The sequence below is a fragment of the Panthera uncia genome, chromosome F1 (assembly GCF_023721935.1).
Source record: "Panthera uncia isolate 11264 chromosome F1, Puncia_PCG_1.0, whole genome shotgun sequence".
Taxonomy (NCBI): domain Eukaryota; kingdom Metazoa; phylum Chordata; class Mammalia; order Carnivora; family Felidae; genus Panthera; species Panthera uncia.
Window position 1 is genome coordinate 63230443 of NC_064813.1, and position 17442 is coordinate 63247884.

General features: G+C 58.6%; 2 protein-coding genes across 2 annotated transcripts; both read left to right on the forward strand.

Moving 5' to 3' along the window:
- Nucleotides 1–258: 258 nt before the first annotated feature.
- Nucleotides 259–3050, forward strand: LOC125925824 (Fc receptor-like protein 6). Its single transcript, XM_049635067.1, has 4 exons — nucleotides 259–400; nucleotides 1509–1835; nucleotides 2233–2597; nucleotides 2982–3050. Exons 1-4 carry the CDS (start codon nucleotides 259–261, stop codon nucleotides 3048–3050), a joined length of 903 nt encoding a protein of 300 aa, XP_049491024.1.
- Nucleotides 3051–3653: 603 nt separating this feature from the next.
- On the forward strand, nucleotides 3654–15191 carry SLAMF9 (SLAM family member 9). The gene is made up of 4 exons (XM_049635068.1): nucleotides 3654–3695; nucleotides 8191–8382; nucleotides 13868–14008; nucleotides 14185–15191. Exons 1-4 carry the CDS (start codon nucleotides 3654–3656, stop codon nucleotides 14851–14853), a joined length of 1044 nt encoding a protein of 347 aa, XP_049491025.1. The 3' UTR covers nucleotides 14854–15191.
- The last annotated feature ends 2251 nt before the right edge of the window (nucleotides 15192–17442 follow it).

Below are 17442 nucleotides of genomic sequence, written 5' to 3' on the forward strand. Positions count from 1 at the left end.
ATCCCGGTGCCTAGTGACAGACATCTGGGTCTGGGTCCGCCCTGCCCTTTCGCAGACGTGACCCCCGACGCACCCAGGCCTCCCCGCCAGCTGAAGCCCAGGCCTGCCAGGGACATCCTACGGGGACACTGAATCCGAGAATGCGATGCCAAAACCGACTTCTGGCAGAAAATCCTTCTTTTTGTCTCTGAGTAAAGAGTGTACCTGCTAACCTCACCTCTTCCACTACCACCTGCGACACGGTGAGGAACAGCAAGGATGTGGCTCAGGCCTCCCGCCTGGGCATTGGCCCCCTGGACTCTGGCTCCCGGGGTCCGCTCCCACGTCCTCTGCTGCTCCCCTGCCCAGGACCTTCTGGGCAAGGAGCCTGTCCCTGCAGGGGGCTGGGGGCCGTCTTCAAGTACCAGGGCTTGACTGAAGGCCGTATGGGGAAATAAGGGAGGTTGGAACCTTTACTTTAAAAAAAATTTTTTTTTTACATTTATTTATTTTTGAGAGACAGAGTGAGATAGTGCACAAGTGGGGGAGGGGCAGAGAGAGAGGGAGACACGGAATCCGAAGCAGGCTCCGGGCTCCGAGCCGTCACCACAGAGCCCGACGCGGGGCTCCAACCCACAAACCGCGAGATCATGGCCTGAGCCGAAGTCGGACGCTCAACCGACTGAGCCACCCAGGCGCCCCAGAAATTTTTTCTTTTAAGAACAAAGAAGGGGCACCTGGGTGGCTCAGTCGGTTGAGCGTCCGACTTCGGCTCAGGTCATGATCTCGCAGTTCGTGAGTTGGAGCCCCGCGTCGGGCTCTGTGCTGGAGCCTGCTTCAGGTTCTGTGTCTCCCTCTCTGCCCCTTCCCCGCTCACACGCTCTCTCTCTCAAATATAAATAAACATTAAAAGAAATTAAAGAACAAAGAAGCATGTTGTGAAAGCTGTTTCTTCCCAATCCTAGCCTGTGACTTACCCGGTCTGCTGTCTATAGTCTAAGAAATCCATATGCATAAGCAGACGTATATATACATGTGAATGTGTATGTGCATATTTTAAAATACACAAACGGAGTTTCACTGTACACGTGGTTCCACACGTCGCATTTAATTTTCTTTTATTAACACTTTATCATGGAGCTCATTCCAGACAGTAGGTATTTCTGGACCTACCCCTTGTTTTCTCACGGCCACAGTAGATTTCATTATATGGCTGGACCGTAACTGATTTCGCCAGTTCTCCATTAACAAATGCTTTAACTGGGGCAGCTGCGTGGCTCAGTTGGTTAAGCGTCTGACTCTTGGTTTTGGCTCAGGTTATGATCTCATAAGTTTGTGAGCTCAAGGGTGAGGAGAAGAGGCAGGGGAGAGGAAGGAGGGGAGGAGGGGGAGGGGAGAGGAAAGCAGAGGCCCCGCCCAGGTCTGGCAGGAAGGCCTGGGGGGCGGGGCGGCTCAGCAGGTGCCATCCAGCAACCTGTGTCCCCAGGGGGAGGCCTGAGGCGGGCTTGGGGGCGGGGGTGTGGGGACAGAGGGAGAAAACACCCACGCAGTGTGTGGCTCCGGGGCCACCCTGTTCCCCTGTCTCACAGCCTGGCTGCACCTCCGAGCCTGGCCAGACCCCGTGTTCGAGGGAGACGCCCTGACTCTGCGATGTCATGGATCGGCGAACAACGTCCTGTCCCAGGTGAAGTTCTACAAAGGCAGAAGATTACTCCAAACCCCGAAGACCAGATGGTCCCTGTCCGTGGGGACAGCTACCCTGGAAAGCAGCGGCCAGTACAGCTGCTCTGGGAAGGTGGCCTACGTCCCATACCTGGGCAGACAAACCTCAGAGCTGGTCAAGGTTCAAGTCCAAGGTGAGTCACCAGCTCAGGGGGGTCGGGAGTGGGGCTGGGATGCTGCTCAGGGATCTGGTCTCTAGAGGTCAGCAGCTGTCCCTCTGGCTGCCCCTGATGCCAGGTGACCACAGGGCCCCCGTTTAGAGCCAGGGGAAGGAAGTGCCCTGAACCAGCCTGGGCCAGACCCTTCCCCTCTGGGGATCAGCTGACCCCTACGGCCCTCTGGCTTTGGCTCAGGACTCCAGAGAGGCTCTGGCAGTGTGGGTTGTAGCTGGGAGGCGGGTCCTGGAACACAATGACAGGGTCTCCCGGGGGCAGTGGGGCTGTGACCTGGGATGCGCTCTGGCTTGGACCCGGCCTCTGGGGACTCAGGGTTCAGGAGGCCCCCCCTGAGCCTGGGCCCACGTCTCCCCAGAGCCGTTCCCGCCTCCTGTGCTGAGCGCTGTCCCCTCTCCCGAGCTCCGTGAGGGGAGCCCGCTGATCCTGAGATGCCAGACGAAGCTGCACCCCCAGAAGTCGGCCTCGAGGCTCCTCTTCTCCTTCCACAGAGATGCCAGCACCTTGCAGGACCGGGGCCCCCACACGGAGCTCTGCCTCCCAGGAGCCCAGGAGAGAGACTCTGGGCTTTCCTGGTGCCGGGCCACCCTTGAGGGTGGTGTGGCCCAGAAGCAGAGCCCCCAGCTGGAGGTCAGGGTGCAGGGTGAGTGGCAGAGGCCGGTCCGCAGAGAGGTCCACTCCAGCAACAGGGGAGAAGGAGACGCGGCGGGCTCCACGGAGAGGGCGCCTGCACACGGGGAAGAGTGGAGGGGGGCCAGGCTTCCTGAGGATGTGGAACCCACCTGCACACAGGGCCCCGCGCCCGCCTCTCTCTGCTCCTTCTCCCATGCGTGCCTCTGTGGGGCTCTCCCCGCTTCTCCCTCTAACAGACGCTCGGCTGCCATCACGAAGTGTCCGGGCGGTGGGGCGGGGGAGCTTCAACAATGAAAATATGTCCTCACTGTCCTGGAGGCTGGAAGTGGTCTGTCAAGATGGTAGGAAGGTCAGGCTCATGCTGGGTTCCCTTCTTTAGGCTTGGGGGGGGGGGGGGGGGGGGGTGGGGGGGCGGGTGGGGGGGGACACAGGCTTTCGGTACACGGCACACCCCGCGGCCTGTCTTGTCTGCAGGAGAGGAACCTCTACCTGGACCCTGGCGAGAGCGGCTCGGAGGCCCCGGGCCCTGGGTGCCAGCTCTGAGCTTGACTCGATGTCCTTTCCAGACACTTTTGCAAAGCCGCCAGGCCTCCCCTGGTACCGCACTGGGTCCACATCACCTACTCGGCCTGGGAATCCCTCACCTGGTCACAGAGCAGAGGGGGGTGAGGCCTGTCCACCCCGGAGTCCACCGGCATCTCCGTGCTGTTCCTCCTCCCGGAGGTGCTGGGAGATGTCCCTCTTCTCCCGCTCAGGGCCGGGCACCCCCCTGCCCCCTGCTCCCATGCGAGCAGCACAGCCAGCTCACAGAGGGGCTCAGAGGCTGTGGGCACACGGTGTCCCTTCGCTTCTCCCTGGGGATGTTACCTCCAGCGACGGGCAGCGGTCAGGGGTCCGGTCGTGCCTGGACGGATGCACTTTGGAAGGTTGGCGCGTTTCTTCTTTCCTCCTCGTCACCTTGTCTGAAAATGAATTTAACGTTGTGTTGTGAAGAATTAACTTTACCCAAGGAGAGGTCTGGTCTTTGCCAGGGGCTGCTGGGTTGGTCCTTTGTGGTGTCGTGTCCCATAGGAGTGTCTCTATTTGCACGGGGACCTCGGCCACCAGACAGTCTAATAACATGGCTTATGATGAGGGTTTCGGGACATGTGGCATCATTTCTACCGCCAGAGGGACTGGATGCGGAAGGTACCAGCCGGGCCTTCGGAAGTGCAGGACGCTAACGGGCAGCCGCGTGGGCTGAGGTCATCAAGCTCCAACAGAACGGGCACCGGAACTTTTCCGTGTGTGTTGTCATGTGGGTGCGGAGCGTAACCGGGGACAGGACGCGTTTGGTACTTTCCCCAGGCCCGTGCCCTTCTGCTCGAGGCTGCCTTTCACGGGCAGCCTTTCCCTGTCATAAGGCACAATGGCGAACATAAAGGCTTTCAGTGTGTTCCGTGAGTCCTTCTAGCAAATTACTGAACCTGAGGTGGTTCCGGGAACCCCGTGGAACGTGCAGTGGGCGTCAGAGGCGAGGGTGGTCTCGTGTGGACCGTGTTCTCCCGCTGTGGGCCGGGCCGCCCTCTTGCACGAGGTTTGCAAATGCGTCCGAGAGAAGACACCAGTCGGTTAGGAAAATCAGATTAAAAGCCAGCAGGGTAGGCAGATAAGCTGGAGCCAGGAGCAAGGTCACTATCCAAATGGCGTCTCTCACGCTGTGTCCCCGCTAAGGCAGGGCCGCAAGGGTGGGTCTCCCCTCGACAGCACGGGTCTGGGAGGGCGGCGAGGCGTCTCCGCAATCACAGGACCGCTCGGGAAACCGTGTGGCCGCCGCGAACACTGTCTTTAGCAGCGTCTTTCGGCCGCCCCGTTGGCAACTCCTGCTTTGTCCGTGCGTCCCCCACGGGCTCTGGGTGTTGCAGCAAAAGCGCTTGAGAAGGCGAGTGGGCATGGCCCTTGCGGGATGGGGTTTGCCTCTCCGTTTTCTGATCACCCGCCTGACCCGGCTTGTGATTCTCCAGGGGCATGAACTACCCACACCCCAGCTTTGATGGCCTCTGCCGGGACAAGCCATGGCGACTTACGAGGGCACACGGTATTCTCTTACTCTTTTACAGCCACAGAATCAATAATAAACACTATATTAAAGAATTTCAAGTATACTGGGGGATGGTTTTTTTAAAGGGAAGTTCCCCCTCCCGCCAAGAAATCTTTTCATAAGCCTGATATGTAAATGGGGGGGGGCCTGGAATTCGATCTCTGGCGGTGCCTTGATGCCTTGATGCCTCGTTTCTTTGCCCCCCTGCAAGCCCGGAGCCGCCAAGGAACCCTCAGGGCCCCGAGGCACTGCCATCGGGTTTTATGCTGAGAGGGGCTGCAGCCCCCAGCCTCCACCAGAAAAGTCCATTTATGTTCACGAACTGGGTTTCTGGTAATATTTCCTTTGAGGGAAGGGCTGTGTGGATGTTTTCTAAAGTTCGGAAACCAGTGTTCCAAAGAGGACTGGATGGCACGGACTTCTGGTGACACGGCACCAGGCGAGCTTCTGGAAGGTGTCGAGTTAGGCAGGGACCCCTGCCTCCCCTCCCCTGCACACCCCTTCCAACGAGGCCATGCGCAGTCAGCCCGACTGGACGTCCCGAGTGCCAGGCCTCGTCCATGCCGGGGTCATTCTTCCCGCCTCTCCTGCCCCCTCCCACAGAGCGGCCTGGTGGCTGCTCTGAGATGCTCCACTTGTCCTTCTGTCCCTCCGTTTCCTCTTCTGACAGACTGGGGGGGGATCCCCGAGGCCTCCCCCGTCCTTAGCGGTTTCCACAGATGGGGAGAAAACGTTGCACCCTTGCTGTCCTGTTACCAGTTGCTGCCCCCTCGGGGAAGGGAAGCCTCTCCTTTCCAGGTGGCCTGACCCCCAAGCTGTTCAGTGCCCTGGGTCAGGACCCCAGACGGACCCTCTCTTGCCCGGGAAGAAGGATTTGACCCAGAGAGCAGAGCGACCCCATAGGGTGTCATGAAATCTCTACAGGGGATAAGGTCTTCTCTGGTGAGAGCGTTTGTATTGGATAATGAAGGTCTGCAGCCTTTCTCAGGAGAAGTGTTTAGTGTGTGAGTATGTGCGCGTGTGCAGGTGTGAGTACGTGTGCATGTGTGTGTGTGTGCAGGTGTATGTGTGTGTACGCATGCGAGCATGCACGCGCGTGCATGTGTGAGTACGTGTGTATGGGTGTGTGCAGGTGTGAGTACGTGTGCATGGGTGCGTGTGCACGCGTGTGCAGGTGTGAGTCCGTGTGCGTGTACGCGTGCGAGTGTGTGCGCGTGTACATGTGTGAGTACACACGCGTGTGTGCATGTGCGAGTACGTGTGCATGGGTGGGTGTGCAGGTGTGAGTACGTGTGCATGGGTGCGTGTGCAAGTGTGAGTACATGTGCGTGTACGCGTGCAAGCGCGCGCGCGTGCATGTGTGAGTACGTGTGTATGGGTGTGTGCAGGTGTGAATGCGTGTGCAGGTGTGAGTACGTGTGCGTGTATGCGTCCGAGCGTGCGCATGTGTGAGTAAACACGCGTGTGTTCCTGTGTGAGTACGGGTGCATACGTGTGTGTGTGTGTGCATGTACGTGTGCATGTGTGTTTGCGCATGGGGCTGCGGGGGGGGCGCTTTCTGAATCCCAAATTAGTAAATTGCTACTCAGTGGATCAGAGATGAAATTTGCAAAATCTCTCCAAAGAACCAGACGGTCCGATGGAAGCGTCTACCGTGTTAGAAGAAGGAGGTGGGGTGGCCGTGGCCTTGGCACGCAGAGTCACAGAGGTAAACCCCGACGGTGGCTTCTGGCTTGTGGCTGGGGCTCCTGCAGCCGGCCTGCCGCAGCCTGGCAGAGGGAGCACCGTGGAGAAGGGCGCGGGGGTTGGGGCCAAATTGTTGAGCCACAGGCCGTCTCCTTTCCCCGAGCACCGTGCTCTCCGGCGGCCTTCGGTCGCCAACTCCTCACGCTGACCGAGCGAGCGGGAGACGTCGGGGCGCAGCTGCGGCTGGCGGGCTTGGTCTGAGCGCTCGGCCAGGTGGACACCTGGCCGCCGTCCGGGTCGTTCCTTCGTGCGGTTCTGTCCTCACCTCGCCACTTCCTGCTGGCTGTTGTTTGCCCGTGTGTGTTGCTCACGCCCCCCGAGCCCCTGTGTGATGCTGTAGCCGCCGCATTTCCGGGCTCACGGCCGCCGCCCGCATCCAGAGCGGCACCCGGCGCTTACCCGAAGCTTCGTGAATATTTGCGGGATGAACACACAGTTTTATGCGCCACTTAACGACGATGTCACCTATGATAAAACGAGGCAGCGTCCCAGATTCTGATAAATTCTGGGACGTCGAAGCGCTGGGCTTTGGAGCCTGCTCTGTGAGTGCTAAAGTCAGTGAGAAAAGTACCCTGGGGGGGGGCCCCCCTGCCGGGGCTGCGGCCTTGGCTTTCCTCCGGCCACGGGCCTCCGCACCTTTCCGGCTCCTTGAGCGCCTCCAGCCTCAAATACAATTAAAAGTGAAAAGCGTGTACAAATGCAAACTGACAATTCCACCAAAGCACGAGTAACATGTACCGCGCGGGTTTTCCGTGCGCGGGGCCATCACCAGATGCAGCTCTGTTACAGCTCAAGTCAGTCCAACCGAGTCAAGTCTCCGGCCAGCAAGACACCCGGTGACCTGGGGGTGGGCATCTGCTTGGCCTCGTGTGGCCCCCGAGAAACGCCCCTCTAGCATCCGGACCTCTGGTTTTTGGTTTTGCTTTTTGTGGTTTTAATTTGTAAAATAAGGGGTTGGACGAGACCAATAGATTCTAAACTTTTCTTCTCTGGGCGACGGCGCCCTGTTTTCCAACAGCTTCTGTTTCAACAGCCCCCACCTCCCCCCGCCCCCCCGCCCCGGCCACGTCAAAGGAAAAGCGCGGACACGGGACCCGGGACCCGGACCGTGTCAGGTGGATGCTCCCAGGCCTCGCTCCCGCTTCCCCTGCATGATCGGGGACAGAGCGCCCCCAAGTTGCCAGGGGACCCCCAGGAGGACGCACTGAAAGCCCCAGAGACCCTCTCCTGTTCTGGGAAGCCCAGCCCAAGAAGCGGGCAGTCTCAGAGCCCTACTCGCGCGGAGACAAAGATTTATGGCCGGGGAATTTCCTCTCCGTTTCAGTGAAACAGAGGAGCAGGCAGAGTGCGGTGTTCTCCAATGTTAGCCTGCAGCGGAACCCCCGGGGGACCTGGAGCAGCAGGCGGATTTGCAGCCCCTCCCCCCACAGCCCCCACCTGGTTCCCCGGGTCTGGAGCGGGGCCAGAGGAACCGGCGAGGTAACCGGCCCTCCGAGGGACTCTGTGCGGCTCCGCGGTGCCTGCGCTGATCCCTGCGTTCTGAGCTCGATGGCACTTGGGAGAAGTCGAGGGCAGCGGGTGTGCGGGACTCGCTCTGGGGTCTGGATGCCCGGGAGGGACGAGGAATGAGTTGCTGGGCGCGGCGCACCCGGGGCTCAGGGCAGCGAGCGTGCTGGGCTGACCTGGCACAGGGGGGTGGGGAGGGGGCGCGAACTCCCGGTAACTCCCAGCTGGGCCGCCTCCGCCAACGACGCCCTCTGCCTCCCCGACCTCTGCGGATCGGTGCTGCCAGGGAACCTTCTCGAATAAACCTGGGCATGTGTCCAGCATTAGAGACTTCCTGTGTATTCTCCTCAGTGGCCCCAGACCCTGGCCGATGACCGAGGGGCTCTGGGTCGTCCTGAGGCAAAAGCCCTTGAGCTTCCCGAGTCGCGGGCCATTGGTGAGAAGCACATCTCACAGGCACGGACCCTCCCGGTTGTCACCCTTTGCAGGCTCATTTCCTTTGACACCTCATTTCGTTCCACCGCTGCCCGGCAGGCAGAGCAGGTGCGGTGAGGACCCCACTCCGCAGAGGGAGGAGCCCAGGCAGTGTGACTGTTGCAGGTGCGTTCTCGTACCCCCTGCCCGCCCCCCCGCCCCCTCCGGACCGTCGGGGCCATTCGTTGGCCAGAAGAGCTAAGGGTGGTCCTCAACTCTTAAAGCTTGGCTAGCGGGGCGCCTGGGTGGCTCAGTCATTGGGCGTTCGAGTCCTGATTTCAGCTCAGGTCATGATCTCATGGCTCGCGGGTTCGAGCCCCACACTGGGCTCTGTGTTGACAGCGTGGAGCCTGCTTGGGATTCCCTCTCTCTCCCTCTCCCTCTGCCCCTCCCTCCCTCCCTCTCTCTCTCTCTCTCAAAATAGATAAACTTAAAAAAAAGTAATAAAGCTTAGCTAGCTCACTGAGACTCCTTTAGTAAGATTTTGCTCCTGTTCTAGGGTATCCACATAATTTATCCTACAAACCAGGACCCTTCCTAAGAGCAAAAAGGGGCATTATTGATACCCAGGCCAGGACAACAGGCGTAAACTGGGACAGTCCCCAGAAACCTGGACACAGAGTCACCTGATCTGTTTCGAACCCTGTCCTTTCTCCCAAAATGTCTGCCTTTGACACACCCACTCAAACCCTCAGTTTCAGCAGATAACGTGACCTCTACTTTGCCGAGAAAATTAAAACCACCAGACAGGACTCCCCTCAACTTCTTGCCACTTACAAACCCACCCCATCTCTGGCCGTCTTTTCCTAAAATAAAAGACGATCTCGCACCCCGAGGCTGGGGCTTCCTCCCGGGCCCTGAATCTCAGCTCCCTCGCATCTTCTGGGAGCGGTGGGGGCCCCTCTGCGTCCACCCTGTCATTCGTTTCCTGCTTCCTGCTTGCTTCTCTCCTCAGCATTTAAATATGTTCAACTGTCTCCTATCTTAAAACAGATTTTCTACCTAACCCCCCCCATCCCCCCCCTCCCCACCCAACCTCCGTGCGCCTCTGGGCCGTCCTGTGTTTCTCCAGCCGTGACAGGTGACCTTCTGGGGAGAGCGGGCCTTATACACTCGAGCTGCCCTCGAGGCCCTGGGAGCTGCCTCCTGCCCCCTCCGCTGCCCGGCTCAGCTCCTTCACCTCAGTCTCTCGGCCTCGCCTGGTGGGATCCTGGCGGGATCCACGTGCCCTGCCGTGCGTGGGGGCTGTTCTCTCCCACCTCAGGGACCCCACAAGGGCTGGTCCCTGCGCAGGGGGAGCTCTGGGCCCTTCTGGGCGCCCTTTAACCACCTGCACGCTATTTTAGGGTTCTCCTGCCACCTTCACGGCCCTGCTCAGTCACCGCTTTTAACCCTGACCTTGAAGAGGAAGGCGAACCGGGCAGGTGGAATAGAACAGAGATGTGAGGAGGTGGCTTATTTGGGACTCATCTGCTAATGGCCCCTGCAGGGCCGTGGCTTTGCTGTGCGGGTCCCCATCTGTCCAGACCCAAAGAGAAGCTGAGGAGAGAGAGTCTGATGAAAGGTCGGACCCTTTATTACTGCCCCTCCCCTCCGTCGGAGCAGGACCGGCTTCTCCCTGGCCCCTCTTTCCCAGGGCTATTATGGCAGGAGAAACTTATTTGTCCCTAAGAAAACCCGGCGGGAGACACCGGGGAGCTAAATGTCACGGGCGCAACTATTTTTATCACTGACAACGGTATCTTACTCTGGGTTCCTCCCAGAGCAGGGCCTTGGACAAGGGCTTGGGTGGAGGAAGTCTTTATGGGGAGGTGACCCGGGAAGCCAACCTGAAAGAATGAGGAAGACGAGCCTGGGAGGGGAGGAAAGCCAACACCGGCTGTGTCAAGTGTGGGTCACTGCTGTGGGCTAGTGGGGCTCAACCCTTGAAGGACCACAGAGCACAAGCCTCAGCAGGGTCGCAGGGAAGGGCAGGGGGGCGTTTAGCCACCAAGTCAGCGCCTCACTGGCTGGGGTGGCCTCCGGGGTCTGTACACAGCCCCCCCTGCGCCTCCGCGCCTGGGCTGAGTGGCCCTCCACTGCTTCTGAGAAAGCCCAGAAGCAGAAAAGCAGAGGTGCAGACATGGGGGGGGTGCAGGGGGGACCATCACGATGCCGTCCAACAGCAACGCCGAAATCAGCCGGGCCGGAGGCTGCGGGAAGGGAACCCAAAGTGCCCGTCGCATGCCAGGTGTTAGCCGGGAACCTCTCTGCGCGGTTCCAGCACCGTGTCTATGAGCCAGGTGTCAGGAGAGCAAAGCAGAGTGAGGGGGACCTCTCCCCTGGTGGGATTTACAGCAGGATCGAAGGGCAGCCTGGGTCCCTGCTCTGGGACCCCTCACCCGGGGGTGGGGATTCAGGGTGGGTCGCTGGAAAGAGAGTTATTTCATACAGCTGTTGTTTTATTCTGAGTTCCCGCCGCTTCCCCCTAAGGGACGCGGGCCAAGGGAGGGGTGGTCAAGGTGAGGACTTGGGGAGGTTGGACATGGGTCCCGTGGGGGAGGGTCCAAGGCCTGGGAGCGTTGTGCGCTGAGATCTGACCCCCTCGAGGCAGGCAGGCATGTGATGTATGCTGTAGATCCTGGCACCTGTCAGGGAGGAATATGACAGATCACCGAGGGCCAGCATTGAGACAGCCTGCTGGCTGCGTCTCTGGTGCCACACAGTGGGGACAGCGGAGGGGCGGGAAGAGGGGACAGAACGTTGGTCACATGTCCAGGGGCTGTGGAGGGCCTTTCGAAGGACCACCCAGAGTAGAGATGCATCTGCCCTGGGTCAAGGGTAGGAGGGATAGGACCAGCAGAAACTCTCCAGAAGCCACAAAACTGCTCCTCAGAGGAAGAGACCTCTTAGCCATCTGCCAGACCCCCAGACAGCAAAGCCACTTAGCCGGACGTCGTCACCTCTCCTTCAGGCGCTCACCCTGCTGGAGAGGCGGGGCAGGAGCTGGGGGCAGGGAGCTCCGGGCAGAAGTGCCTGGTAAGCTGGCAGGGAGCAGAGACACTCTTTTTATTTTTATTAAAAAAAAATTTTTTTTTAAACTTTCATCGAACAGAGACACTCTTTCCCGTTCCCCGGTGTAGGCTCCCAACCTGAGACAGACCCAAGCCAGGGGAGGGGGAGACCGACTTGAAGTTAAGTTTGGAATTTTGTGTATTACACAGGACAGGAAGTTCTCATTTCTGAACTCAGACCAGAAGCCAAGACCAGAGTTCTCATCCGAGGCAGGGGAAGACCACCCTACTGGACAAAAATGAAGGGGCCGGGGCACCCGGCTGGCTCAGTCAGTGGAGCGTGCGACTCTTGATCTTGGGGTTGTGAGTTCGAGCCCCACGTGGGGTGTAGACATTACTGGAAAATAAAATCTTTGAACAACAGCAACAGTGAAGGGGCAGTGAGCGACAGAAATGGAGTTGAGTTCCCACGAGGCAGAATGAAAATCAGATTTTCAGAGCGCTTGAAAATCATCTTCTGAGAAGTCCCTTCTGCACATCGGACGGAGAGAGCTTAGGGAGGATGGCGGTGTGCGAGAGAGAGAGAGAGAGAGAGAGAGAGAATTATGTCCCTCTACGCAAGAAGCATGACATATTGTTTATGCTTGTTTATGAAGACAGGTCCAACCAATCTGGTCACACCGTGTTCACTGCAGCGGCCACGAAGGTGATCCTGGATCCCCGTCAAGAGAGAACTCGTCTTCCTCTGCAGGGGTGCAGTTGACAGACAGCCTCCAGCACAGCCTCCCGGGCCCCTGCTCTTCCTGGGGAGGCCCAGCTGTGACTGCGCAGAGAGGGTGTGGGATCTTTGCTGCAGAGCAGGGACTGTCCGCTTTGCACGGTGGTGCTGGTGGCCTCTCCCTGCCTGACCCTGCTTCCTTCCTTTTTATCTTTTATGGGCTTTTCCCTCCACCCACGTGAAACTTCGTTCACCCCCAACGCCAGCACCTGCTTCTCGGAGACCCCAACGGATAGACTCACCCTTTAAATTCTGCACATTATGCATGTGACTTTGTTTTGGTTTGTTTTGATTTCTTTTTTTTAATGGGAAGATTACATAAGAACGTTTTCATACTCAGACTGGGACCTGATCTACGTTTTCAAAAAACCTCCAATCCCGGAGGTTTGATGCTTCTGAAATTGAACTTTCGGGACACCCCACCTCATTCTCTCAGCAGATCCTACTACCCTTGAGATCGTTTCTCCTTGAAAGCTTTTCCTGACCTCCTGGCTTCAAATTTGCTAGATCCCCTTGTCCTAGCCTCCCCAGATGAGTCCTTGGTGAAACTCATCAAGCTCTCAGTTAGTTGTCCGAGGTCAGACCCTTGCCCCTGATCTCTTTGAAGTCACGATCTAAAACTCTTGGTCACTGCTAATCCCTCAGGACTCAGGCCAGTGCCTCAGCCACAGAAGCTGCTTAGTAAATAGCTGACGGAGTGCTGAATCTGCCAACCTAAAGGCTTGAAAAGCTGGCCCTTGACCAGAACTGATGTATCTGCCCCCACTGTGTCCTCGGTCTTGGGGACATTGCTCTTGCTTCCTGATCACAGCACAGACCCGTAGAGTTGAGTGTTTAAAAAAACCCTAAGGGTTATCCCATCTGATGCCAGACAGGTTGTGCGAAGTCCAACAATCCAAGACTTTCCAGTGTTAGCTTGACTACCAGGGATGGAGACTACCTCGCAAGGCCACCACTGCCTCCTGGACAGCTCTGACCGTCAGATTTCCTACAGCTTTGGTCCGAATCATATTCACACCATTTACTCTTTCCATAATGTGGACAACCTAAATAGGCTCTCTGGCCCAAAGTGCTTTTGTTAAGGGGGTCGAAAGTTTTCTTCCTCCGAATAGTCTCTCAAGTGGGGACCTAGCAAGAGCAAACTAGAAATACTCCAGGGGCACCTGGGTGGCTCAGTCGCGTGAGCCTCTGACTCTCGGATTCGGTTCAGGTCAGGTCACGATCTGGTGGTTCACGAGTTCAAGCCCTGCCCAGGGCTCCTTCTCTCTCTCTCCCTACTCCCCTTTCTCAAAATAAATAAATAAACTTAAAAAAAAAAACAAAAGAGAGAAATACTTCATTTATTCATCCATTCCAGAAATATCACTTGGTTGCCACCTGTGTCTAGCGTGGGACTTACAGAGATGCCCCAAAAGTTGGAGTCCATCTGGGGAGAGAAAGATGCTTATAAGGTCAGATGACCACAGTGACACAGGAACTTCCAAATGAGAGCTGACGCAGAGTATGCTGAGGGCTCAGGACAGGTGGTGGTGGGGGGGGGGGGGGTGGGGAATACAGGGGGCAAGGAGTCTAGGAAGGCTTCCTGGAGGAAGCGGGGTCCAAGTGGCGTTCGATGGACAGGAAGCATGAGTCAGGGAGTGAACCAGATCAGCAGTTGGGCTCAGAGAGAAGTTCCCAAGACCGACAGGGAAGGGCTTGGTGAGGATAAGGGAAGTCGGAGGCTGCTGGGGGGTGGGATGTATTTCCCCTCCTAGGGACTGTCAATCAGTCGCTCTGTCTCTAGCAGCCTGTCTTCTTCATAGTCTTGGGGGCCAAGCAGGCCAACCTCCTCGGGCGCAGGGCCGCTGACATGGGGGCCCTTCGGATGCTGTTCCTGTTCCTGCTGCTTCGGGCAGATGAGAGACTGCAGTCCCGGGACAAGAGAGTCTCCTCCCCTCTGCTCTGCTGTTCTGCTGGGGTTTGGGCTGGCTGGGCACCTTCTCTGGGGCTGGATGCTTCGGCCCTTTTGGACTAAAGAGGAGTAGGGTGTGGCTTTGGTAGGACCGAGAGATGAGGAAGCCTGAGCTCTAGAAAGGGGACCAGCCCGCAGCTGCCACGAAGGTAAAACCCGGAGGGGGACGACCCAGACGGAAGCCAGCCCCTGGCAGGTGCTCAAGTCAGGCACAGCGGAAAGCTAGAGCCAGACAGGTGGCTGGGGGCGAGGCTGAGTGCCTGGCCTGGAAGCCGCACGGTCCGGGGGCCGTGTGCACGCGCCACAGCCCCGCTGCCAGGCTCGGCGGCCCTGAGACACCGGCGGGGCCTTTGCCTCCTTCTCCTCCTTTCCCTGCAGCCGACGGGGATTCTGGAGATGGTGTGGAGGCCGAGGAAGTAGTCGCTGCACTTCAGGAGTCCGTCAGCCTTCCCCTGGAGGTACCATTCAATGACAAGGTCGAGGACGTCATCTGGTCCTCTCGCATAAGGCTTGCCACGGTGGTTCCAGGGAGAGAGGGACAGCCGGCTACCATCACGGTGACCAACGCTCGATACGCGGGCAGAGTGAGCTTCCCGGACCCCAGCTACTCCCTGCTCACCAGCAATCTGAGCTGGGGGGACTCAGGGCCTTACAAGGCTCAGGTCAACCTGAGGACGTCCCAGATCTCCGCCAGGCAGCGTTACAGTCTCCGTGTCTACCGTGAGTCAAGGCTGGGAATTCTAAAGCTGCTTTTTGGGGCTCTCCTGGGCTTTGCACGCAGAGGAGTAGTGGTCTCAGGACTCAGGGCTGTGGTTTGAGGGGCTGGGACCGGAAGGCAGAGTGTCTCCGGTGTGCCCAACCCCAGGATCTGAGCTGCAGCCACCGATGCAGTGAGGCCCTGGGCCCTAAGGCTGTTCCCCTGGACCATCCCAACATGGTGAGAGGGGCAGGTGCCCCAGACCTTGCGGGGGGGGGGGTCTCTCCCTCCCACCGAGATTCCGCCTCCTGGCATTGGATGCCGCCTCTAGTCCCGAGCTTTTTATCCTTCTGTGTGATGTGAGGGCTACTAACCAACGTCTCCTCTCTACCTGGACCAAGTCTCTTAGTGCCTGTGACATTGACTGATGTTCTACCTCGAATCTTGCAGAGACGCTGACTAAACTATAAATGCCCCCCCGCCCCTCTGTACACAGAACGTGTGACAATATTTTCTGGGATCAAGGAGGCAGAATAGGTCTTAGAGGGAGGTGGGGTGCAAAGGGGAGAGAGAGAAGGCGAGACATTGGGCGGTGGGGGCGGGGGGAGTAGGAAATGCCAAAGGCAGGTCTGTCTACCTTAGCAGCTGCCCGGGGAACCCTGGAAGCAGATGTTATGGTGGATGGGTTCTGTTAGTCTCTGTTTACGTGAAGGGACTCTCAGGGGACACACCCTTCACCCCACTATTGAGGAGCTGTAATGTGTCCTTGATGTGTTCCGTAGAGAAGGCGGGCCTGGATGTGACCCACAGCTGGCTGTCCTGGGAACATGGCCCTGAGACACTGAGACAGTCCGTGAGGGCTCTGCCCTCAGCGTGTCCCGGAGACCTGGGGACAATGCCCTCTCCTATACCTGCAGGGCCACCAACCCCGTCAGCAGCGTCCGTTCCCGTCTGGTCCTTGCCAGGCCCTTCTGTGCAGGTACCGGGACCCCAGAGACAGGCGGCCACCTCCCTCCCTCAGCCCCTCCCAAGAGAGTGCCTGGGATCCAGAACCTCCCTCCTTCCCAGGGGGACTTGACCGCTGCACTGGGGGGGGGGCAGTGCTCCCCAGTTTCCAAAGGTTCTCTACTCTCTGGCTCAGCTTAAGATCACCCCCCATCCCCGGATCTTAGTTCCTGAGCTTCCGTGACTAGAACACATATGTCCAGAGACACTTGAAAAGGAACAGCAACTGACTGCTGACTCGAGCCCCCCGTGGGGGATCTGGGCCGGGGGTCTGCCTCTTAACGGGGACCTCCCCCTCCCTCTGGCAAGCCCCGCTCTCCTTGCCTCCTTCTGCCCCCAGATCCTGGCTATGCCTTGGACACGTCCACTTACTTCTGCCTCTGAGCCAAAAGGCTGCTGTTCTCCTTCCTCGTGGTCACTCTGGCCGTGGGGCTCTGGCTCATCTGAGCCCAGAAAAGATGCAGAATGCCAGGGATAAGGACCCCCAAGAGAAACGAGGCTGAAGCCTCGCCCCGGCCTGGCCTGATCGCCCCTTGGGGACCCCTGTGCTGAGCACTCTTTCTTCCCAACCCCCCCCCCCCCCCCCGGGCCCCTCCCCCCCCCCCCCCACTGTGCTTTTCCTCCCAGGGTGCCACCGGGTGGGTGTCCGAAGGGCCATACTCCCCGAGGGAAGATTATCCGGCAATAAAGTCAAATCAGGTGACCGCCACTCTGGAGGAGCCGGCCTTTGGTCCTGGGCTGGATGATTCCGGGCCAAACCTGCTTCCCTGAACTTCCGTCTGTTCCAGCTGTCTTATCTGGGGCTGAGGCGAGCCCGATGACCCTCGGTCACCTCCCTATCTGCCTGACGCTAGCTGCTCAGGGCCTCTGACGCCTGACCCAGGGGGACAACAACTCGGCTGGACCAGTAGCTGAAGTCTGGACCCCTGACCGCTGTCTGCGGTTGGTCTTATTGTCCTGTCCTCCCCTAAAGATCTCCATGTCTCAGACCTTCTCTCTGGACCTTTGTCCCGAAGCCATCCACATTCCCCACCCCCCCGGGCCTGCTGAACCACTGTGTTGGTCACCCTCCCACGTCGGATCTTGTGGGTGTCACTCAATGCAGCCACCATGCGGGGCAGGTGGGGAAGCTTTAGGGAGGGGAACAGGAAGCCGCCCAGGTGACAGGTGATGAGGGTCGAGGGTCGAGGGTCGAGGGTCGTGAGTGAGTTGGAGGAGGTGGTGTAGGATAGGGTGACAGCACTGGGGAAGACGGCAGGAGCTCGGGGCTCTGCTCTGCCACTCGCTTGGGACATTTTGTTCAGCATCCAGACTCGGTCCGTTTCTACAAGGAAACTCTGCATAGGGGCAGGCATGGGGCAGCCGATGGGGCTCTTACCAGAGACGTGGCTGTGGAGGTGGGGGCAGGACTATGCCCCTGGGGACCATGGGAAGAGGAGTCTGAGGGACTAGGGACCAACATTCCTGACTTTCCTCCAGATCTCACCTTCCCCTCTCAGCGAGAAGGATGCTGATCTCCAAAGGGACTTCCAAGAGAAGGAATGTCAGGCTGTGAAGGGGAGTGGGATGCACAGGGGTTGTGGGGACAAAGGACACAGCCTGGGAAACAGGACAGGGGGCCAGGCATGCTTTTCTCTTCCTTCCTTCCTCCCTCCCTTCCTTCCTTCCCTCCCTTCCTTCCTTCCTTCCTCCCTCCCTCCCTTCC

Coding starts and splice junctions, on each gene's coding strand:
- LOC125925824 (XM_049635067.1), top strand. CDS start 259: ATGTGGCTCAGGCCTCCCGCCTGGGCATTGGCCCCCTGGACTCTGGCT. Junction 401..1,508: donor GGGCTGGGGGCCGTCTTCAA/GTACCAGGGCTT, acceptor GTGTGGGGACAG/AGGGAGAAAACACCCACGCA. Junction 1,836..2,232: donor GGTCAAGGTTCAAGTCCAAG/GTGAGTCACCAG, acceptor ACGTCTCCCCAG/AGCCGTTCCCGCCTCCTGTG.
- SLAMF9 (XM_049635068.1), top strand. CDS start 3,654: ATGTGGCATCATTTCTACCGCCAGAGGGACTGGATGCGGAAG. Junction 8,383..13,867: donor CTGCCCGGCAGGCAGAGCAG/GTGCGGTGAGGA, acceptor CTCTGTCTCTAG/CAGCCTGTCTTCTTCATAGT. Junction 14,009..14,184: donor TGCAGTCCCGGGACAAGAGA/GTCTCCTCCCCT, acceptor GCTGCCACGAAG/GTAAAACCCGGAGGGGGACG.